Below are 19,687 nucleotides of genomic sequence, written 5' to 3'. Positions count from 1 at the left end.
CTCACCAAATGGGGAAACTGGGAAACCAAGAGCCGATGACTGAACGCCTGTGTGTGAAGCCGCGGGTGTGAAGGAACAACACTAACACTCTAAAAAGCGATAAAAGCGTCCCCACGTGTCCAGTCAATCACCACACACATCCGATTGTATTACTTTAAACGTCAATAATTGTGTTGATAATTTATTTTTTATTGGTTGTAAAAGTTCTAGAGAAGTGAGATGACAACGAGACAGCTTCTGGCGTCAGTGATGTTACTTAAAAGATAAATGAGCTCCTTCATAAGTGACACTTACCTCCAATATCAGCTGGATGCATATTTCTATTAGCCTGGTGTCGCTGCTGTAACACCAGTCTGTTGGCGTGAAGCATTTTTAACGATCACTACGTGTGAAACAGCGTTTCACAGCGTAGCGCAACTGCAGCTGTGCGTCTCACTCTGATCACTCATTACTGCAGAGGCCAAATAAATAAACAAAATTATAGCTGGGGAAACAAATAGGATTTGCCAGCTGGGAAAACTTGGTCGGCAGTTGGCACAGAGCTGCGTTACAGTGGCGGAGCCCAAAGGTGAACAGACTCCTCACTGAGCTTGAAATGATTGATGTTAGACGAGCACAGCAGCTTTTTAAATGATGGGCCGTGGACCAAAGCGGGACACTGGCATGTGTCAGTGGATCTCTACATGCCAAGAATACTAATATGTTTAAATGAGTAAATGTTCCAGGCTCACTGGGTATTTGCTCAGTTTGGCTCCTTGGCTGGAGGAGGCTGAAATTGCTGCTGCAGCGACGCCGGAAGCTCATTAAAGTTTAGTAATGAAACAATAAATCAAACCTGATTGACACTAAAGACGCGAGCCTGAAAGAAGAAGAGGCGTGTGTTTTTATTGACGCACATGTCATGTTGTCCTCTAATAAAGCAGTTTCTCTGCTGTGTTCCTCTGTTTGTACGTACACTGCCCCCTGCTGGCCGCGTGATAGAATGCAACAGCACCGGGTTAGGAAAATAATTTATTCCAGTTTAACAATCTTGAGTCTATATTCCAACATCACAGTCATGTAATGGAGATGCTGTAGAAAATAATTTGGTAATAAAGTTTTTATTTAGGTTTAAAATTCAGTTTTCCCCCCTCCATCTGACTGCCTTCCTGTGTGGTTTGCAAGTGTCCTCAGCTCATGTGTTTATTTAGTCTGCACAGGGGAGCAGAGACGTGGTCTCCACCAAGTTTCCTTATACTGATGAAGTATGTTGTTGGACTTTTGAGAAAAAATTAAACAGACTTGGGGCCAATACATACATGTTCCTTTCTTTCTCATATGTGTAGGGATCGTGTATAGTTTTAATAGGCTTGGTTGCTAAAATTTCCACAAATTTTCACAGTGATTCAGCAAACTTTTGCATCTCTACCAACACGAGGAAACAAATGAGCAACACATGTTTGTACATTCACTTTGTATGAGAGTAAATCCATCACACGGTCAATAACACACACAGATCTTAGTTTGTTGCTTTGGAATTGATTATTTTACGATATTTCATAAAACTGGATAATTGAGGTGCTTGGTGATCTCCTCCATTTCATTATTTCAAACAGCGTAATGATAGAACCGTCATCAAAGAGACTCTGAAGGAGAGGGAGAGAGCGAGTGTAGGAGTGTGGGGGATGAGAGCGGGAGGAGGGGAATACCACCCACCAAGCCAGTCGTGGTGGGGCTCTGGGGGTTGGGCTGCTCACAGGAAACAGTTGTGGCTCCATCCCAGGCCTCACACCGAGCAGCCCTGGGCCACCCAGCCATCGACAGACAGACCCACCAAATGGTCTGCTTGGCCCAACCAACAAGCATTTGTTTATTTTTCATCCTTCGCTGGTGATGGGAAATTGTCCGGCGCAAGCTGTTTATCAGACCTTTGATTTGTCATGTGTCAGCGTCGGCTCGTGGGACGTGTGTATACATAAGTCCAGCCCGCGTATACGGAGGAGGTTTGGGGGCGGAGGAGGTGCGCGGAGACCGGGGGTGTGAAACGAAAAGAAAAGAGGAAGAAATGGGAAGCCTCCCACGCTGAAGGCAAGGCTGAACACCATCAAGGGTCATTCTCCAGCTGTCCCTGATTGCTGGTGTCAGGAGGGACTGAACTGTGCCTGATTTGCAGCGGAGGCGCCGACTGGACCTGTGGTCACATGCATGAAAGGCAGCACGTGTGAATACAGCCATCACAGCTGGTCAAAGACATCGTGTTATGATAATGTGGTGAATAAATTACTCCACATCGTGATTTGTAGGCCACACTGGCGAGGCGGGGGAGGTTCTGGCGTCAGACTTTTAAAGGGGCCTCGGACCACCTGTTCCTACTCACCCCCCTCGTCTAAACACATTTTCTATACATTCACCTGTCCCAGAGTCAAACATGGTCTCTACCTCACGACTCCAGTTGTTCAACAAATCTGGTTGGCATTCTAACGCAGACAGAGCAGACAGTGTCGCTCCTCTCACTGTATAGGGGGAAAAATATGCCTATATGATTTATCATGCATTCATAATCATACCTTTGTAATATTTATCTTCATATGAGGTTTAAGTGAAAAGGTTGACTAAATCAAAATGGTAAAAAAGATTACAAAGCTGACAAAAAGAAAAAAATAAAATAGGTAGGCCAACAGAAAAACAAAATGATAAACTTTGCAGACAATAAAATGGCATTGATTTTATTAATCATATGCTTATTTGACCTTTGACCTCTTTTACAGACACTTACAGTATGAGCTAGTTAGTTTGTTTTCGTCCTTTATTGTGTCTTTTAGTCATGTTTCAAAGATCTGTTTATTTCACTACTGGACTGTTTGAATCCTGCAACTGAATTTCCTTCAGGAGGATTTTCCTATTGTATCCAGATGATGGCGGTGTGACGCGTGTTTGACGTTTACCAGAAGTTAAATCGTAGAAGAAGAAAGCAGCCAACGACAGCTGTGGTGTCAGCCAATCAGATCGCCCAATACTTGTATATAATGTGAGTTTAAAATTTTGAGCGCTACGCGTTGAATAAGGTAAGAGAGAATTTGGCATTAGTTAGTTAGCTAGTAAGAGCTAAATAAACAAACAAATAAACAAACAACAAAGTAATAAGAATGTCATCGATAGAATTGGTAAATGTTACTACCCAGAAGAAGAAAGTTTAGTTAGATGGCGATTACAGTGCACTAGTAAGCCTCCAGGGCGAGTCAGCCCGTTAATGTGGCCTGAATTGTGTTTTTCTACGTTACAGAGAGAAACTAACATGGACGCAAACCTGTCCCGACTGCTTGTTGGCTTATCTGTTCACATCAGCCGCAGTGATGGTAAGAGACATGGATTAAAAGATAACTCGCAGGGGGTAATAAGTAACGATGTCCGTGGTTAGCAAGCTGTTTGTGTGTGTACACTAGGACGAGTCCACCTTGCGAAGGTGAAGTCTGTTGACCTCGTCAAGTCCACGGTCATGGTTGAGTGGTATGAGAGGAAAATCTGCCGAGGGAAGGAGGTGAGTAAGATCATAAATATCTAAAAGAGTGCTTTGACACAGATTTATTGCGAGCGCCACTGTTTCTGTTGTTAGGTTGACATGAGCGAGTTGTGCAAACTCAATCCAGATCTGCTGGATCATATAAACGCTGCTGAAACTCCAGCTCCTGTTCCAGACAAGGTAGTGCACCTCATTTTACTCACAGCAGCAATGGAGCAGGTTGTCATCTCTGTTCACATTTAACCCTATTGAGAACATTTGATCATTTCTGTTCTGGACTGTTAAACTAATTTGTAATCATACTTCCTTTTATGATATGTCTACAATAGATAGTTTCAATAGATCTTAATATGTTAATCATATTATCAAAAACAAACAAAAGATGACAGAATTAGCATTCAGTACCCAGGTTAAGAAGGTGAAGGACCCGACTGCTGCAGTACATTCAGATGAAAGTAAATAGCATTGCATTTGGAAATCAAGACCCCTGCATCTAGAGGAAGAATAGAAAGGTACAAAAATGATTTGGGGGGAGCTATGTAATCTTCTGGTGTTGGTCCACTGTTATTTAGTGGACTGTCAGTTTTCATTCACTGGAAACCATAATAATGTAAACTGAAAAGAAATAAATGGTTGAAATTTATTGAGATGCTCCTGAACAATTAATTTGATTATTATAGTTTAATACTTTTCTGTTGTCAATTAATAAAAATGTTTTGTTCCTTTTGAATTTAGAAATGTGTTGGAAATTGGCTCTAAGTTATTAGTACATAAATGATGTCTGTAGTGGCTGTGAAACAAGATGCACTGATCGATTGCTCTTCTTTTGTCAGTCACAGAAGTATGAAGGTCGACTCCGTTCATCCAGGATTCCGGCACTTCCCTCCTTTTGTCAGTCACAGAAGTATGAAGGTCGACTCCGTTCATCCAGGATTCCGGCACTTCCCTCCTGTACGTAAATCAACCTGACAGTTAGTCAGTATGTTACGCTACCCTCACTTAACAGCTTATTTCCTCCCCAAAGCCTCTGTTCCAGCTGTCAGTGAGGCAGAAGAGGCAGGTCGGCAAGGCACACATGATGCTCGCTGTAAAGCATAAGTCTTCATTTCTAAACGTTGCTTTGGGATCAGGGTGCATGCACACAAATTCGTCTGCAGTCTGCTCACATGGTTAACTGTTTTACATGGCCTTAGTTTTGATTTATAGCATAATTGCACAGTACCATGTTTTGTCTTCCATTTTTAAGCTTTTATGGGAAAATCACTGGAGGAAAATTAGTTGGGAGTGTCTTCATAATAGAATAGAAATACCAGATTTGTACTGGCATGTTTGTGTGATTACATAAGATGCTGATTTGTCTTTCACAGAACTGTCCTTAACCTTCAACAGTTATGGTTCCATTTAACACTTAGTTTGACTTTGTATTGATGTTTCTATTTTTTTTTTTTTCCATATAGTTGTCACTCGCTCTCAGGCGAGGCAGACCTGTTTGTTCCAGCCTCAGGCCCCTGTTTCATCACCAGCCTCAACCTCAGAGCCTTCCCGAGCAAACCCAGAAACAATCCACCCTGAGCTAAATCCACCTTCAGTTCCCACCAACTCTGGTTAGTACACATTTGTTTTGTCGTATCTTCATGACTAGGAACATTTTGCTTGAGTTTTTTTGGTCCTTAGATTAAACCCAAGCACATTCTCCTGTCTCTTAGTGAGTCTAGAACAGCAACGTAGGAAGAATGAGCAAAAAGCGGCAGCAGCGCTTCAAGAGGCAGTAAAGGCCACTGAAGAGCCTCCGAGAATGCCTCCTACATCTGCTGTCAGAGGTCAGTAACAAGTGATGAGCTGACCTGCTGGTTTACTAAGATCTGCTAAGATGATAATACAGATTGCATCAACTTTGTTCAGTGTGTGCATCATAGTATGACATACATACATAATTATATTGTCCTGTCTTTAAAGAGGAAACTGATTTGTTTTTATGTACTTTAGTCTCAAGAAAATCTGTGGCTCCCCATGAGATAAACAAAGTTGGCAAAAGAACCTCCTGCTTTATAAAGCCATCTGAAGTGCAGACTAAGCGGGGAAAGGTCAGACTTTCATTCTATAAACTATTTCTGCTTTTTGATAAATCTCTTTTTGATATAACAGAACTATCCATTTTTGTTAACTTTTTAGTTTGGAGAGGCCTCGCGACCCAACCAAAAGTTCTACGAAATGATCCAGGTCTTCAGAGAGACATTAGAATACATCCCTATATCCTCTACAGATGTGGTAAGTTTAGACCTGAGGCATCTGCAGTTTATGATGCTGTATGCAGATGCACCGTTGTATCCCATGCTTTATTCTGACCTCTTGGATTTGTACAGGTTGAACCATACAGAATCTGTGTATGTGTTCGCAAGCGACCCCTTAACAAGCAAGGTATAGTGGAAATGACATCTAATCACTATCACTATTTAATCCTTTAGGTTCAGACTTTGACGACAGTTTTGTGTGTTTCAGAGGTTGGCAGGAAGGAGATAGATGTTGTGTCTATACCTGGAAAGGGTAAACTGTTGGTTCACGAGCCAAAACACAAAGTGGACCTCACAAAGTACTTGGACAACCAAGTTTTCCACTTCGACTACTCTTTTGATGAGACTGCTGCAAATGACCTTGTCTACAGGTAATGATCCTGAAATTTGGAGGGGGAGTTCTGTGTTCTCTTTAATGAGCTACATTGTTGAATAATGATCTCTTTTACTTCAGGTTCACAGCCAAACCTTTGGTGCAGTCCATTTTTGATGGTTGCATGGCAACATGTTTTGCCTATGGCCAGACAGGAAGTGGAAAGACTCATGTAAGTCTCTACTTACTGTGCAGGATTGAAGTGTCAGTACATTCTGTTGAAATGGAAATGAGAAATACTTAGATGCGTAAATTCTATTAATGGTGCTGTCTTTGAGGTGTCTTTTAAATCCTGGTGATTTGGGATTTTAGATGTTCAGGACACTGCAAACATTTTATCGTCTTCTTTTGGTCTAGACAATGGGAGGTGATTTCACAGGCAAGCAGCAGAACAGTGCCAAAGGGATCTATGCCTTGGCAGGTAAACGTTATTTGTAATGATGGATTTGTCCATTGTTTTTTTTTTTTTTTGTTTTTTGTTTTTTTTAAGATTATGTTGGATGTTACAAAACATATTTTTATGGTGCCTTTTTAAACGGGAACATAACTTTAACTTTGGCTTGACTCATTCATTTTAGCCCAGGATGTTTTCGCTTACCTCGGCAATAGAAAGTACTCCAACCTGGATCTCTCTGCGTACGTCAGCTTCTTTGAGATTTACAATGGCAAAGTGAGAAAACAGCTTTTCCCACCTTCATAAACTCATTCCATAAACACCCAATGAAAATTGGCATATTTAAGTTAAGCCTAAAGGAAAGTGCGCTTTTTGATATTTAGGTGTATGACCTGCTGAACAAAAAGGCCAAGCTCCGCGTTCTGGAAGATGACCGACAACAGGTCCAGGTAGTAGGCCTGGAGGAGGTTTTTGTGACTGCAGCAGAAGATGTCATCAAGATGATACAGGCAGGCAGTGCATGCAGGTATTTGTGTGTGTGTGTATGTGTGGTCTAGTTAGATGGATCACTGAGCACTATTCCTAAATGGCAACCTAAAATTGTTATTCTGATATCATCGGGTTTAATGAAAACAAGGTCTCCTAAAAACACCTTCATGTTTTAGAACATCAGGCCAGACCTCGGCGAATGCCAACTCCTCCCGGTCCCACGCCATCCTCCAGATTGTGCTGCGTCGCAATGACCGTAATAACACGCTGCATGGCAAGTTTTCATTGGTGGATTTGGCCGGCAACGAGCGTGGCACAGATGTGAGCAGCAACGATCGCAGCACTTTGGTGGAGACGGCAGAAATCAACCGCAGCCTGCTGGCTCTGAAGGTAGATTATATCTTATGGGGAGTGGCTTTCGCTTCCCTTGTCTCTGGTGCGACGCCTAAAAGGATGTTGACAATCACAGCTGACATGTCTTTGTGTTTCATAGGAATGCATTCGTTCCCTAGGAAAGAACAGCGATCACATTCCGTTCCGAATGAGCACTTTGACCAAGGTGCTTAGAGATTCTTTCATTGGCGAAAAATCACGGACTTGCATGGTAGGTGGAAATGCCAAACTACAGATGTAGACTGTACATGTCTGAGTGTGAGATCCACTGGATTTACATGTTGTTTTTTTTACATGTGTTTTCCTTCATGTTACCTTTAGATTGCAATGGTGTCACCAGGAATGGCTTCATGTGAATATACAATGAACACACTGCGTTATGCTGACAGGTGCACGCTTGGCAAAAAATTCAACTTGATTCCAAGTCACTTTTCCTTTCTGTCCTGCATAATTTTTAAAACAATGCAATTCCTCTGTAGATAAAGCTTGAGATATTGTCATTTGTCCTGCAGAGTGAAGGAGCTGAATGGCAACTCCAAAGCAAACGGAGCAGCAAAGGCACAGGAGCCCATAAATAGCTCCTCAGATGAGGTCAGATCACATGACACAAGTTTAAAAACATCATTAAGTGTGTGTGTGTTTTGCTTAATAGCATTGCTTCCTCCTGTGTTTTGTAGGAATCTGTTGTGGATGCCAGTGTGTATGATGCTATATCTCAAGTGTCCGACCTAGAGGAGAAGGTTTATGTACAGCTCAGGGTAAAGTTTTGTCTGCTCTTTATGATGTAGCAATAATTGGTCTGTTTTATCAATGTACAGCGTTTCACATACTCCTTTTTACTTTATCTAGAAGGGAATTGAACTTGTCAAAATGATGGAGGAAACGTCTTACAACATAGAGACAGGACTTCCTGACCTGATTGATCATTCACAGAAGCTGCATGGTTTGTATTCCAGCTTTATAACATATTAAATTTGTATAAACTAAGTCTAATTTTTTTAACACTCTTGCCTTTCACCCACAGACACACTATTGGCTTTGCAGTCTGCTGTAGATAAGGAGAGAATGGCAAGACTGAACATCTGAAATATAAATAACATCCAGTGCATCCATATTAACTGTCTCAGAGTTTAAAGGCTTTTGATTATATGTAATTTTATGACCGTTAATTAAAGTATTCAAACACTAATTCTTTAAAGTGTTTTTTTTTTTCTTATGAGAAGACAGTTGGTGTGTTAAAACAGGCTTGTTTCCTTCAGTATGTATTAACAGGCCTGCTCCCAGAGACTTATACAAAATGGGTATCCATGTTTAGCGCTACCAAGGAATGTACGGACAGGAACAGTCAAAATGGATACATAGAATTGCATGAACTTGTATTGTAAATGTTAAAAATTTGTGTCCCTCAAAGGTTAACTTGCATTTACTGGGCTTAAGGCTTAGAACAACTAAATTTACTAAATGTAATGTTTTTGACATAGTTTTTCTTTTTTTTTTAGTTTACTTCATGAGCATTTACTGTTGGTTTTTGAACACTGTGTGAACTGTTTTATAAAGTATTAATATTTGACAATTCATGCAAGTCAATTCCTGTTGAAGTTGGGTCATTTCATCTGAACACATTACACGAAATTATTACTGCATATCCCGGTAGCTTATTATTAATAAAATAAATACCATATATATTTAACTAGTACCTAAAATTTAATAGATAGCAAATGCATTATTAAAAAATATACAGCAACAGTTTTCTTTTTAAGAAATTAACATGAGAATCCTATAGTATCCCAAGTAAATTTAACAGTTTTTTTGTTAAAGTCCTCCAGGTTTTTTTAATGATGCTAAAGACAAATATGTTATTGTGGACTTGGTTTTCCGTAACCTGGAATACATGGAATTACGTACTGTAGAGCGGGCCAGGTGAACAGCCGGATCAGTAGGGGGCGCTAAACGTTGCCTGCGTTTGACAGCAAAGACGTAAGGGGAAATGAGAAACTTATAAGGAAATGGAGATTACAGTGGGGGAATTGAAACAAATTGGTAAACACGAGAAGTGTTTGTGGTGATTAGTGGCACATAAGAGGTTTTGGTTGTTTAAAATCCACCGGGTTGGGGGTTTGATAGGTGGCGGTAACGCCTTCTAGGATGTCAGCGACCACACCGACGAAGAAGAAGAAAGAGGAAATGAGGAACCAACCACTAACGACTTAGATTAAGCTGCCTCTCCATCTGACCGAGTGAGCTAGCACCCCGGAACAGATGGCGATCAAGTGGTTACGATTTTCGTTCCTGGTCTTGGGCTTTTTCTCGCTGTGCTGCGCCACAGCGGGCGATAGCAGCGGCGTAAAGAAGATGAAGATGCAGTTTGCGACGGGACCACTACTCAAGTTTCAGATTTGGTGAGCAAATGCGCGCAAATCTGGCGAGTCATGGCAAGCTAAGAGGCTAACCAGCCGGTCGCCAGCTCCGTCGGCAGCTCGTCGGTCGAAGCTAGCTAGCAGGAGGCTCGTTCACATTAAGGTTTCTGACGGAAATGTTCTGCGGTGCGAACTGGGAAAAAATGATCCAGCGTCATGAATTTTTGCCTTTTCCTTGCGATACTACGTCGAAGCCATTGCTCCGCTTCCGCTGCGAAACATGCGGGTTAAGTGAGGTGAAATCTATTTAGGGCTGGTCTCTGTTCGTCTTCTGTGAACATTTCATCCACATTAGGTCTTCTATTGTAAATACAAAGGTGTCGTTAAAAAATACAGGCACCCAATGTGTTTCTATCCGCCTGCAGCTGACTTAGATGATTGTTCTGAGGTTTTCTGATGTGGTGTTGGACAGGTAACCTTTATTAATCTTGTATACCTAATAATTTCTTCAATTTAAGGTTTAAGAGATTATTTTATGTGTAAAAGGCTGAATCCAAATATAAAAAAGCAAATAACCGTCCTGTTGTTTGGACGCCTTGTGCTCAGAACTGTCATGTGATTAAAAGCTTTTAGAAACAGGGCACTAATGTAAGCATAGCATTGTAAACTGTAAGATGTTTTTCTCTAAAAATGACACGTGGGTACATATCACTAAAGAACAAAACTGTCATGTTGACTGAATTTCACTTGCTCATTGTAATGACGTGTCTGCTTTCAAACAGCATTTCCTGAGGGTACAAGCGGGTGTTTGAGGAGTACACGCAGGCCTTGTACCAGCGGTACCCAGACATCCGCATTGAGGGAGAGAACTATCTTCCAATCCCCATCTACCGGTAAGAACGGGCGCTTGGCTGCCATGTTACAAGTGGATTATAGTGGCTCAAAACTGGCTTAAAGCAGCTAAACGCTGACTTGGATTAGCTGTGATTTGACAGAGGAAATTCAGTCTTCATGCGGCCAGGCATGTCTGGATGTGGGTTTGTATGCCAGTGTTCATTAAAGCACTTTCATTCAAGCTTTGGTCACACTATTTACAGCAAGCCTGTTTTTCTTCCTACAAGTCAAGAATGTAGTGACAGGTGTATATTAACATAATGTAATCTTATTTTAATATTCTCAAACAAAACCTGTTGTAGTAGTTTAAGTACACCTGTGCCATCATTGTCTTTAAAATATGTCTCTAAATATGCATTGTCTAATCCAGTGGTTGAAGTGGGCAGAATCAATGTCTGTAAACTGACAATTGCCAATGTAGAAGAGAGTAGGAGTTGCATCTCTACAAATAATTGGTCTGTCTCTAGAAATTGAAACAAGATCATTCTGATCATAGAAATATGAATTCGATAGTATTTCTGCTTTATGTACAATTACTTAAAATAGTCTTAAACTAATGACAGTCACTAGCTGGATCACAGGCTTAGTGCGTGTGTGAGTGTCAGCCACAGGTGTTGTAGTCAAAGGTGAAGTACCACTGAGACTGCCTGGTCTTGGTCTCCCTAGTTTAACTGTTAATAAACACCTCAGGGATTAGCACCATCAATCCTGTCTGTTCGTCTAAGTCACTGGAAGACTCAACGTATGTCTGAATTTGTTTAATTAGTTACCTATGCTAGAGTAAAACCAGAGAGCTCAGAGCGTAGAGTGCTTTTTCTTTGAAGGCTTATAAGCGTCTGGGTCTTAAAGCTATGTTCCTAGTTATTGTTTTAACAGTTGTTTTTGTTCGACGTTTGTTTGAATAATTATTTGTATAAAGCAACTAATGTTACACTGTTGACTCAAATTCCAGTTGAAAGTTTTACCCTGACTTTTATCAGTGTTATGTTGCTTCCTGTAGTTATTGTATTGAAATGTATTTTCTTTTCATCTTTCCTCAGACACATTGCTTCCTTCCTGTCTATGTTTAAACTGCTGCTGATCGGACTGATTATTATCGGCAGAGACCCGTTTGCCCTGTTTGGCGTGCAACCACCAGGCATCTGGGAGTGGGCACAGGGAAATAAGGTAAGGTTTCCAGCCCAGCATTGGTCTTGTAGATAAAATAATGCAGTAAAGTCAAGCTTCAGCTTCTGATTCTGATGTTTTATGTACACACTTGCAGCAAAGTGTAATACAAACCCTTGGGACGTCATTAGCTGTTTATTCAGAGCCTTCAGGTTTAGTTAAGTGTTGTTTGGCCTGGATCCCTTATCCCTAGGGTTACTGGCTTGCCAAAGGTTCAGAGAGAATGGTGAGACACTTGACACACCTACAGTCTGTGGGGCTCTACTCACCAAGCTGTAAAAACCTGCCTAGAACTTATTTACAGATGTGGGCCATGACACACATTTCTTTTACTTTGTGGTCTTTGGTAAAGTATTTGAATCAGGACAGTGTGCTTAGATCTGTATGTTTCACATTCCCCTGTGTTTCTTTCAGATTTATGCCTGCATGATGGTTTTCTTCTTCAGCAATATGATTGAGAACCAGTTAATGTCTACAGGAGCGTTTGAAATCACATTAAATGGTGAGTCTGTTATTCATGACTGAGGTTTGTTAAGTGTTATTCTTGTCTGACATGACTGATTTGAGGTTGGCTGTGACCTTTTTAATACTAGTAATGAAGGGATTATAGTAGTCATGACTACCACCCTATGTTGCAGCAAGTGATGCACCACTACTTAATGGTGTCCTAGTGCTACAGTATGAATCCTGTTAACCAGTTTAGGCAGTATTTGTAATGTAAACCCTGTGTAGACAGAAGTCAGAGTTTGCCATTAAGTTATGAGATTGTGTGATTCAGCCGAGGGCTGGCAACTGAGAAGCTATTACAAATCTACTGTGCTTCTGTAGATGTGCCAGTGTGGTCAAAGCTGGAGTCGGGACACCTGCCCTCCATGCAGCAGCTCGTGCAAATCCTGGACAATGAGATGAAGATGAATGTTCACATGAACACAAGACCACACCACCACTCGTAACCCTACTTTTCAATTTCTTCCTGGAGCTAAAAGCCCCTCCATGTACGTGCTGTAGTATTCATAGCCCAAAAGTTGTATTTTTTTTTTTGTTCATTTTAAAAATTAACCAGCCCACACTTTCCTTTTCTCTAGGTTTGAGGTGGGTCTCTCATTGGGCTGTGACGTGATGTTTATGAAGGTCTGCGCTGAAGGCAAGAAGACTGCTAGCGCAGGCTGGATGCTCCCATCTTCTCACATTGCCCCTCGAGACTTCCTGCCCCTGACGCCAGAGTGGGATCATTGGCAACGCCGCCAGTCTCTCAGTCATCTTCTTGTACTACTCCGATTACTGCAGATTTCATCCAGGTGACATTAGTGGACTCATAAGCTAAAATTTTGATTTGATTCACTTTGACTAGTTGCATATAATTAATCTGTGCGTATAAAAGTCCTTTTTACTGAGCCATACGTAGATTTTTAAGTTTATGGTTCTAAAAGTAGTTTAGCTGTGTAGAAAAGCAACACCTACATCTGCCATCACTGTTGTGGAAATAACATTGGACAATTGTTTCTTTCAGATGTCTGAATAATTTTTTATATTTACGTAACTTGGAGGAATCTAAAAAGATTAATAAAATGTAACTATTTAACTGTGAGGCTGTGTGTGTGGTGTTTATTGATGGGGTGGTTGGAATATGTAAAATCAGAATCTTTTGCTTGCTCAGCTTTTAACTTGTGGGGCAGCCTGTGTGGCTTTGGGCAGCCTGGGATGGGTCTTTAGGTAGTGGTGAAGATGTTGAATGGCCTGGTTGATCCTTATTCTGGCCGCCAACAGGAATAGCTCCTCTTCTAATACTGATGCTCCTGGAGCAGGCGCCTCTGTTTTAAGTATATCCTAAAAAGGAATTTATGTATTTGTTATTGCAGAACTGAACTATTGCAAACGTAAACATGCCATGGATATTGTAAAATTTGAACTAAGCTCGAGCATCACTTGCAGGTTTACAACACTTAAACTTATGAAGCTTTAGATTCACCTGAGTGCTGGAGGAGCCCACGCTGAACTTTGCCTGTTGGCCTCCTGCCAGGAAGGAGACGAACACTTGCTCCTTTCCCAGGACTCGGACTCCGACTGCTTTGTTGAGGGAGAGGAAGATGGGGTGGAGGGGGGTGGGGGTAAAGTCCAGGCCGCTCCACCGCCATTGACGCACCCTTGTACCCAGGTCATCCAAACACTGACCCCCTGATGTGTTCAAGGACAACCTACAACATAAGCACACAATAACAGGCTCTGTAGGACAACATACTGTAAATACTTTCTGCACGTAAAATGGTGTTTCTTAGGTCATTGCTTTGTACCATATCTTTCCATCGCTGTGATAACATGTTGCTCTGCCATCAGACTGGAACACAGCACTGACTGGTTGATTGGCGGCATCGCTGTCATCGCACACAATGCAAAGTCTTCCATTCTTCTCAGCGACCACGATGACAGCCAAGCGGCCTGAGGGATAACTGCGACCATGATGATAGGAACGTAACCCAGTAGCTTACGGCGTTTATAATGAAATTCATCCTCGGATCAACTGGACAATCACTAGTACGGTCGGTTAAGTGGATACAAAACCTGAGCAGAGCCATCAGGGAACACAGTGAGAAATTTTAGTCCACTGGAATAAAACTTCTGTAGAAATCCCGTCCCATTCTGTGAACAAATATGTCAAGTTCAAAAGATCTCTGGAGCTATTTTGCATTAGTTGGCAATATTTTACCTTCCACACTTCACATGATGTTTTGAACTGAACTACCTGGTGATGACATAGTCCAAAGTGCCGTTGTGCCGAGGTGTCACTGAAAGGGACCATGTGTGTCTCTTCATCTTCGCCCGGCGAGCACTTCTCTGTGGGGCCACTAGGACAAACTGTCCAGTTTCCGCCTTGTGCAGCACAAGAGAGCTGGAACCTGAGGATACTTGACAACGGGGGAGCTAAGCAACAGCAAGGAACAAACGGCATTAACCTAAAAGAGTATTTTGATTAAACTATTCACAAATATCAGTATAGTTTTTTTGCCTCTTTGTATCTGGATGAACATATGCAACATTATCAATTTAACTGAGCTACTCACAGGTTTCTTCTTCAGGAAGCTGTAGCTGCTCATCAGGGATGATTGGGTCTGGAAGTGTTCTGTTTGAAATATAGTAATTACATTGGTTATGATCTTCCCAGACACAGTCATGCCTATGGATTATATTCCTGCGTGTATAGGAAAATCTACATTTCTACCTGAATTCACTTGGGTCCAAGATGAACTTGTTGTACTCCTCCATCCCTCTGTCCCGAATGAGCAGGACCTCCGTCTCTGTGGCCGGCTTGTTGTCCAGCGATGACGGAGCCACGGCCTTCAGGTACTGTCTCCCCTCCAACGTGCATCTCTGCTCAACCAGCAGCTCACACAACTGCTGTCGCTGAGCACAGCAGAACAGCTGACCTGCCTGCCATAGGCGCATTGGAGGACAGTCAGCGGCGCTTTGGGAGTCATTTGGTAGATGTTGTGTGTTAGGTGTCTCTGCCTCACCCTCTGCTCAGGCTCCAGGAGACATGCTGGGTCCAGACAGGGTCTGGCTTCTTCCCCGCAATACTCACATTTCACTGGGCTTACCATCAAAAGCCTGGACTGTGCAGTGTTGAAAGGAATAAGTCGGTAACAAACCATGTTCTTATAGATGGGACTTTCCAAGCGTAGGTAGATACCTGCCTCCGGAGGAACGGCTGCTGTGTTAAGTCTGTGGTTTTCAGACTCACGATTGTACCTCAGAACCCCTGCAGCTCTGATGCCACAGGTGGGCGGGTCCCTCACAGCCTGCAGGCAGCCATGGTCTATCTGAACGAGCACAGATGCAAATCGGACGTAGGAAACCAGTCATGAGTAAATCCAATGAAACCTAAGGGACACCTTTGGACCTACACTGTCATCCAGTGGCTCATGCTCCAGTGTCGCAGCAGTGGCATCTAATGGCAGAACAAAAGTGATGAAATTCTACACACATGTGTCTCTTTTGCAATAACTTTATGGTATTTTCCTTTTAATCGTGGCTGAAGCACACTCACAGGTAAGCGTGTCCATTATCATATTCTTCTGACATTGGTGGCTTTTATTTCACGTCAAAATAAAAGCACTTACTTCTTGTGAAAGGCGCCTGATGAAAAGACATAACATCAATTAAAAGTAGGTACACCGGAAATATATTTAAATGAAGGTGGTGTGTCTTTTACAACTAGAAATAATAGAAATATATATAAGATAATTCTCACCTCAGCAGTAGCTTTTTAAATACCCCTGAATGCTCCTGACCTGCTGGTGTTGTTAGTAACCAAGGAGATGGAAATATCTGCCCACAATGTAGTAGAAACACAGTCTAGCATTACATGACACTTGGCTGCTGGCTGGTTATATGACATACGACCCACATAAAACACTATTAGAATAAACTCCTATTCGTAGAACTCTTATTTTTTATCACTGTATCCATTCAAGGCTCAGACCCCAATGTTCTCGACAAGTGGAACTTATTTAGCTCAGTAGTTTATTTCTTAGTCATTTAGGTGTGGCTTTGAGTCATTTTAATAATGTCCACACGGTGGCATCAAAACCCATTTTTTGTTATTTTTATGTCCCTGTTGTGTTTATTCCCTATGGATGCTGGTAGGAACGAATCTGCGTGATTTACCTTTACCGCAAAATAAACATATATGAGCTGTATTATAATAATTCGATAATTGACTCACATTTTAATTAATTATAAGCGCCACTGTTGCCTAGTCTTATTCTTAGAGCAGTGACCCAAAGTCAACCGTGAACCGAGCCATCAGAGTCTAATTCCCTCCACCTGTTGCATCGTTAATCAACTCAGGTGTAAAACTTCGGGACTCGAGCTCTGATTGGTTGATTGTTTGGCGGAAACGCGTTCCCCCAGCGATATATTAATACGTCGGGGGGCTTTGGCCGCATAGTGAAGTGCCTCTCACGTGCGTCCAGCGCGCGGCTCCAGGATGACAGGCGACGGGAACAGGCCACGCGGGCTGGTGCGATCTGCAGCGGTGATGTTGCTCCTTTTTTCTTTGGCCCCGAGTTTAAATTGTTTCAGCGTGAGGGGACTGGGCAAAAACGCTCACCAGGACACGACGGACGGCGCAGCTGCAGTGACTAGAGGACGGATCGGACACATTATATTTGGGAACGCGAACATACCGCCGTGGTCTTCCTTTGAAGGTAACGGCGGATCGGCGCATGTTGACTTGCCCCAGGCTGACGGCACAGGTAAGGTTTAGACTCCCAATGTGTTGCGCACCGTAAAGTCTAATGAGTAACTTTAATTTAAAAAGCTAACTTTATTCCGAAGGGGCGCTGGGACAGAGCTGGCAGCAGCTGAGCCCCCAAGAAGCCGCATGGCGGCGCTTGAATCCCAGCCTGTCCTGCGGCGCGACCAGGATGAAGCTGAGGGCCATGGGACCGGGAGCCGCCAATCTACAGCTGGACATGGGCCAGGTCAACGGTACCGAAGCGCTTGTCGGCAGATCTAGATGTTCAAGATCTATGCGCGCCACGCCCCCCGCTGACCCGATTCTTTCTCTCGCGCTCTCTCCTCCCAGGCGTCGCGCGCAGCCTCCCTCTGATCCACGTGCCCAGGTCTTGCGGCTACACGATGCGACAGAATGCGCTTGGTCTGGTTTTGCTGGTTCCCTATGACGGCTGCGGTGTGACTCAACAGGTGGGCAGTTTTTATTAGGCGCAATGAATTGGAGTTGTGGCCGTTGGGTGAGTGTTTGCTAAGTTTCTTGCGTGTCTTGTCTTCAGAATGGAAACTACGTGCTGCCAATGAGTTGGCAGCAAAATCCAGTTAAACTCGCCTGCCCGACGTTGCAGAACGACCCAACAGTTCCTCAAACTACGGCTGCAACCACCACCACCACCACATCACCGCCAACCACAGTACCTCCTACCTATCCTTTCCAAAACTTCCCTTATGACCCGTTGTATTCTCAATTCCAGTGGGCACAGCAATGGCCGCCGGCCGATGCGACTACTTCTCAGCCCACCACCACCCCCACAACGGTGCCGCCTGCGATGAATCCTGCAGTAAATCCCAATTATCCACCCTACTTCTATCCTCCCCCTAATTGGCCACAGCAATCTCTGTACGTGGTGCCGCCGGCCAATCCTGCTCCAACAACTCCACCTACGACTCCTGCTCAGCCAGCCACAATGCCGCCCCCTGCTGTGAATCCCAACTATCCACCCTTTCCTTATCTGCCTTATTATTCTCCCCTTTCTTGGCCACAGCCCATGCTGGCACCAGCCACTACCCCTGATGCCGCTACTACGCCACCGACCACAAGCACAGAGCCAACCTCAACTACGGAGTCAACCACAAATGCCCCACCCACAGTGAACCCTCCTATGGATGAATACCTGTACTACCAATATCCATATTTTTGGTTTGGCCCCCCCTCAAGTCTTGACGCTGCAGGAGGTGCTGCACCAGCAGGCGGCGCTGCAGCAGGAGGTCCAGTTGCTGCACCAGCAGACGCTGCAGTTGTTACGGCACCTGCAGAAACTACTACAATGCCGCCCACGACGACTCCTCCCTCTACTGAAATGCCTACTCAGCCATCACTCCCAGCAGACTACCCTAACTATCAGTACTACCCATCTGGATTCCCTGGTCAGCCTGGACTTTACTACCCACTCAATTACCCTCAATACCCACAAAGTCCCACAGATTGTGCCATGCAAAGTGACACGAGTGCCTCATGTCCCAACAAAATGCCCGGCAGTAGCAGCTACTTTGACTTGAGTGCCTATTACCCATACAGCTGGAATCCCTTTCTTCACTACCCATGGCACAGAAACAAGCACTTTCCGTCTTCCTGGAGATACAGGATTCCTGCTGGCTACCTACCTGGAGTCCAAAGTCTTGTACAGCCATACCCAGGGTTTTTGTACCCACAACCTATGCCCTGGTTTTCCTACCCTGGCCAACAGATGTCTCAAGGAGTGTGATGTCCAACTGGTAAGGCTGAACGCTAAAAGCTTGCTTCAGAATGATTTTGGGCATCAACTCAACTTTCACTGTATTGCTTTTCAGGAGCTGAGACTTTTCAATAAATGTCTTACTGAAAATGATTCTTGTTTCATGCTTGATTTGTTATGCCTTATCCACTAGTATATGTACTGGCCTCAACTTTGCTGCAGAATACTACAAAATGTATAACTTTTACTTAATGATACAAAATATATTTAATCTGGTAAAACACTAACTTCCCACACTGCTTTGTAGATGCCAATGTGAGTGTGTAGCTCACTCACTCCTATGCTCACGCACCCCATTCTGTCTCTTCCTATATATTTACACATGGCCTCTCTCCTCCGGGCGCGCACACACATCGCTCAGACTAAGCCACACGTGCCAACAGATTCATATCGCTGGTCTTTTGGAAGGCAGGGTTGCTCGTCTGTATTTTCCTTAACGGGCTGACATTATGGAATACGGACCTGGGACTTTAAAGGGATTTGCGCAAGAAAAGGAAATCCTGCCATCCGTCCTAAAGCCACTGTGGGGGGAAGTGTCATCCTTTTTAATGCAGCATCATACCAATGTTTGGTTCCTAATTGGATTTGATTTGTCATTTTAAGCGTTTAACAAAGTACTCGCGTGTCTACGGTCTAGGTGAGTTATGTACAGTATGTGATGGGTATTTATTGCCTTTTGTGGTTCTTTATGTGGCTGATTTAATCTTGTCTTATAAAATTGGTTTCCAAAATGGATATATACAAGGAATGTTTACAGTTTTAGCCACTGTTAGAATTATCTGTAATAAATATCTTTTATTGATCC

At 43.1% G+C, this 19,687-nt stretch overlaps 4 protein-coding genes across 10 annotated transcripts; 3 read left to right on the top strand and 1 right to left on the bottom strand.

The window, feature by feature from the left end:
* Positions 1 to 2,970: 2,970 nt before the first annotated feature.
* On the top strand, positions 2,971 to 8,628 carry kif2c (kinesin family member 2C). 7 transcript variants are annotated; one of them, XM_055503907.1, is made up of 23 exons: positions 2,971 to 3,044; positions 3,263 to 3,335; positions 3,423 to 3,517; positions 3,593 to 3,679; positions 4,396 to 4,450; positions 4,524 to 4,586; positions 4,957 to 5,103; positions 5,206 to 5,319; positions 5,486 to 5,583; positions 5,672 to 5,767; positions 5,863 to 5,917; positions 5,999 to 6,161; positions 6,245 to 6,335; positions 6,521 to 6,584; positions 6,742 to 6,833; positions 6,941 to 7,083; positions 7,223 to 7,436; positions 7,540 to 7,650; positions 7,761 to 7,828; positions 7,952 to 8,030; positions 8,117 to 8,197; positions 8,289 to 8,382; positions 8,464 to 8,628. In XM_055503907.1, exons 2-23 carry the CDS (start codon positions 3,275 to 3,277, stop codon positions 8,523 to 8,525), a joined length of 2,133 nt encoding a protein of 710 aa, XP_055359882.1. In that variant the 5' UTR covers positions 2,971 to 3,044; positions 3,263 to 3,274; the 3' UTR covers positions 8,526 to 8,628. The 7 variants fall into 7 exon arrangements, with proteins under 7 accessions (XP_055359882.1, XP_055359883.1, XP_055359881.1 ...); XM_055503908.1 differs by lacking the exon at positions 2,971 to 3,044 and adding an exon at positions 3,111 to 3,143 and having other exon boundaries at positions 4,402 to 4,450; positions 4,524 to 4,559; XM_055503906.1 differs by lacking the exon at positions 2,971 to 3,044 and adding an exon at positions 3,111 to 3,143 and having other exon boundaries at positions 4,402 to 4,450.
* Positions 8,629 to 9,624: 996 nt separating this feature from the next.
* On the top strand, positions 9,625 to 13,445 carry selenot1a (selenoprotein T, 1a). Its single transcript, XM_029132586.2, has 6 exons — positions 9,625 to 9,838; positions 10,579 to 10,689; positions 11,731 to 11,857; positions 12,272 to 12,359; positions 12,686 to 12,852; positions 12,943 to 13,445. Exons 1-5 carry the CDS (start codon positions 9,699 to 9,701, stop codon positions 12,808 to 12,810), a joined length of 591 nt encoding a protein of 196 aa, XP_028988419.1. The 5' UTR covers positions 9,625 to 9,698; the 3' UTR covers positions 12,811 to 12,852; positions 12,943 to 13,445.
* Positions 13,206 to 16,793, bottom strand: LOC114844907 (glutamate-rich protein 6). Its single transcript, XM_029132585.3, has 11 exons — positions 16,104 to 16,793; positions 15,900 to 15,988; positions 15,757 to 15,800; positions 15,367 to 15,672; positions 15,075 to 15,283; positions 14,917 to 14,975; positions 14,598 to 14,776; positions 14,412 to 14,494; positions 14,149 to 14,304; positions 13,827 to 14,052; positions 13,206 to 13,684 (listed from the first exon to the last, which is right to left on the bottom strand). The coding sequence occupies exons 2-11, from the start codon at positions 15,919 to 15,921 to the stop codon at positions 13,511 to 13,513; spliced, it is 1,458 nt and encodes a 485-aa protein (XP_028988418.3). The 5' UTR covers positions 15,922 to 15,988; positions 16,104 to 16,793; the 3' UTR covers positions 13,206 to 13,510.
* On the top strand, positions 16,788 to 18,975 carry LOC114844906 (uncharacterized). Its single transcript, XM_029132584.3, has 5 exons — positions 16,788 to 17,109; positions 17,192 to 17,344; positions 17,442 to 17,560; positions 17,647 to 18,862; positions 18,938 to 18,975. Exons 1-4 carry the CDS (start codon positions 16,842 to 16,844, stop codon positions 18,850 to 18,852), a joined length of 1,746 nt encoding a protein of 581 aa, XP_028988417.1. The 5' UTR covers positions 16,788 to 16,841; the 3' UTR covers positions 18,853 to 18,862; positions 18,938 to 18,975.
* The last annotated feature ends 712 nt before the right edge of the window (positions 18,976 to 19,687 follow it).

Source organism: Betta splendens, chromosome 17 (genome assembly GCF_900634795.4).
Source record: "Betta splendens chromosome 17, fBetSpl5.4, whole genome shotgun sequence".
NCBI lineage: Eukaryota > Metazoa > Chordata > Actinopteri > Anabantiformes > Osphronemidae > Betta > Betta splendens.
Note: the sequence above shows the minus strand (reverse complement) of the source record. Positions and strands in the feature narration are given on the sequence as shown.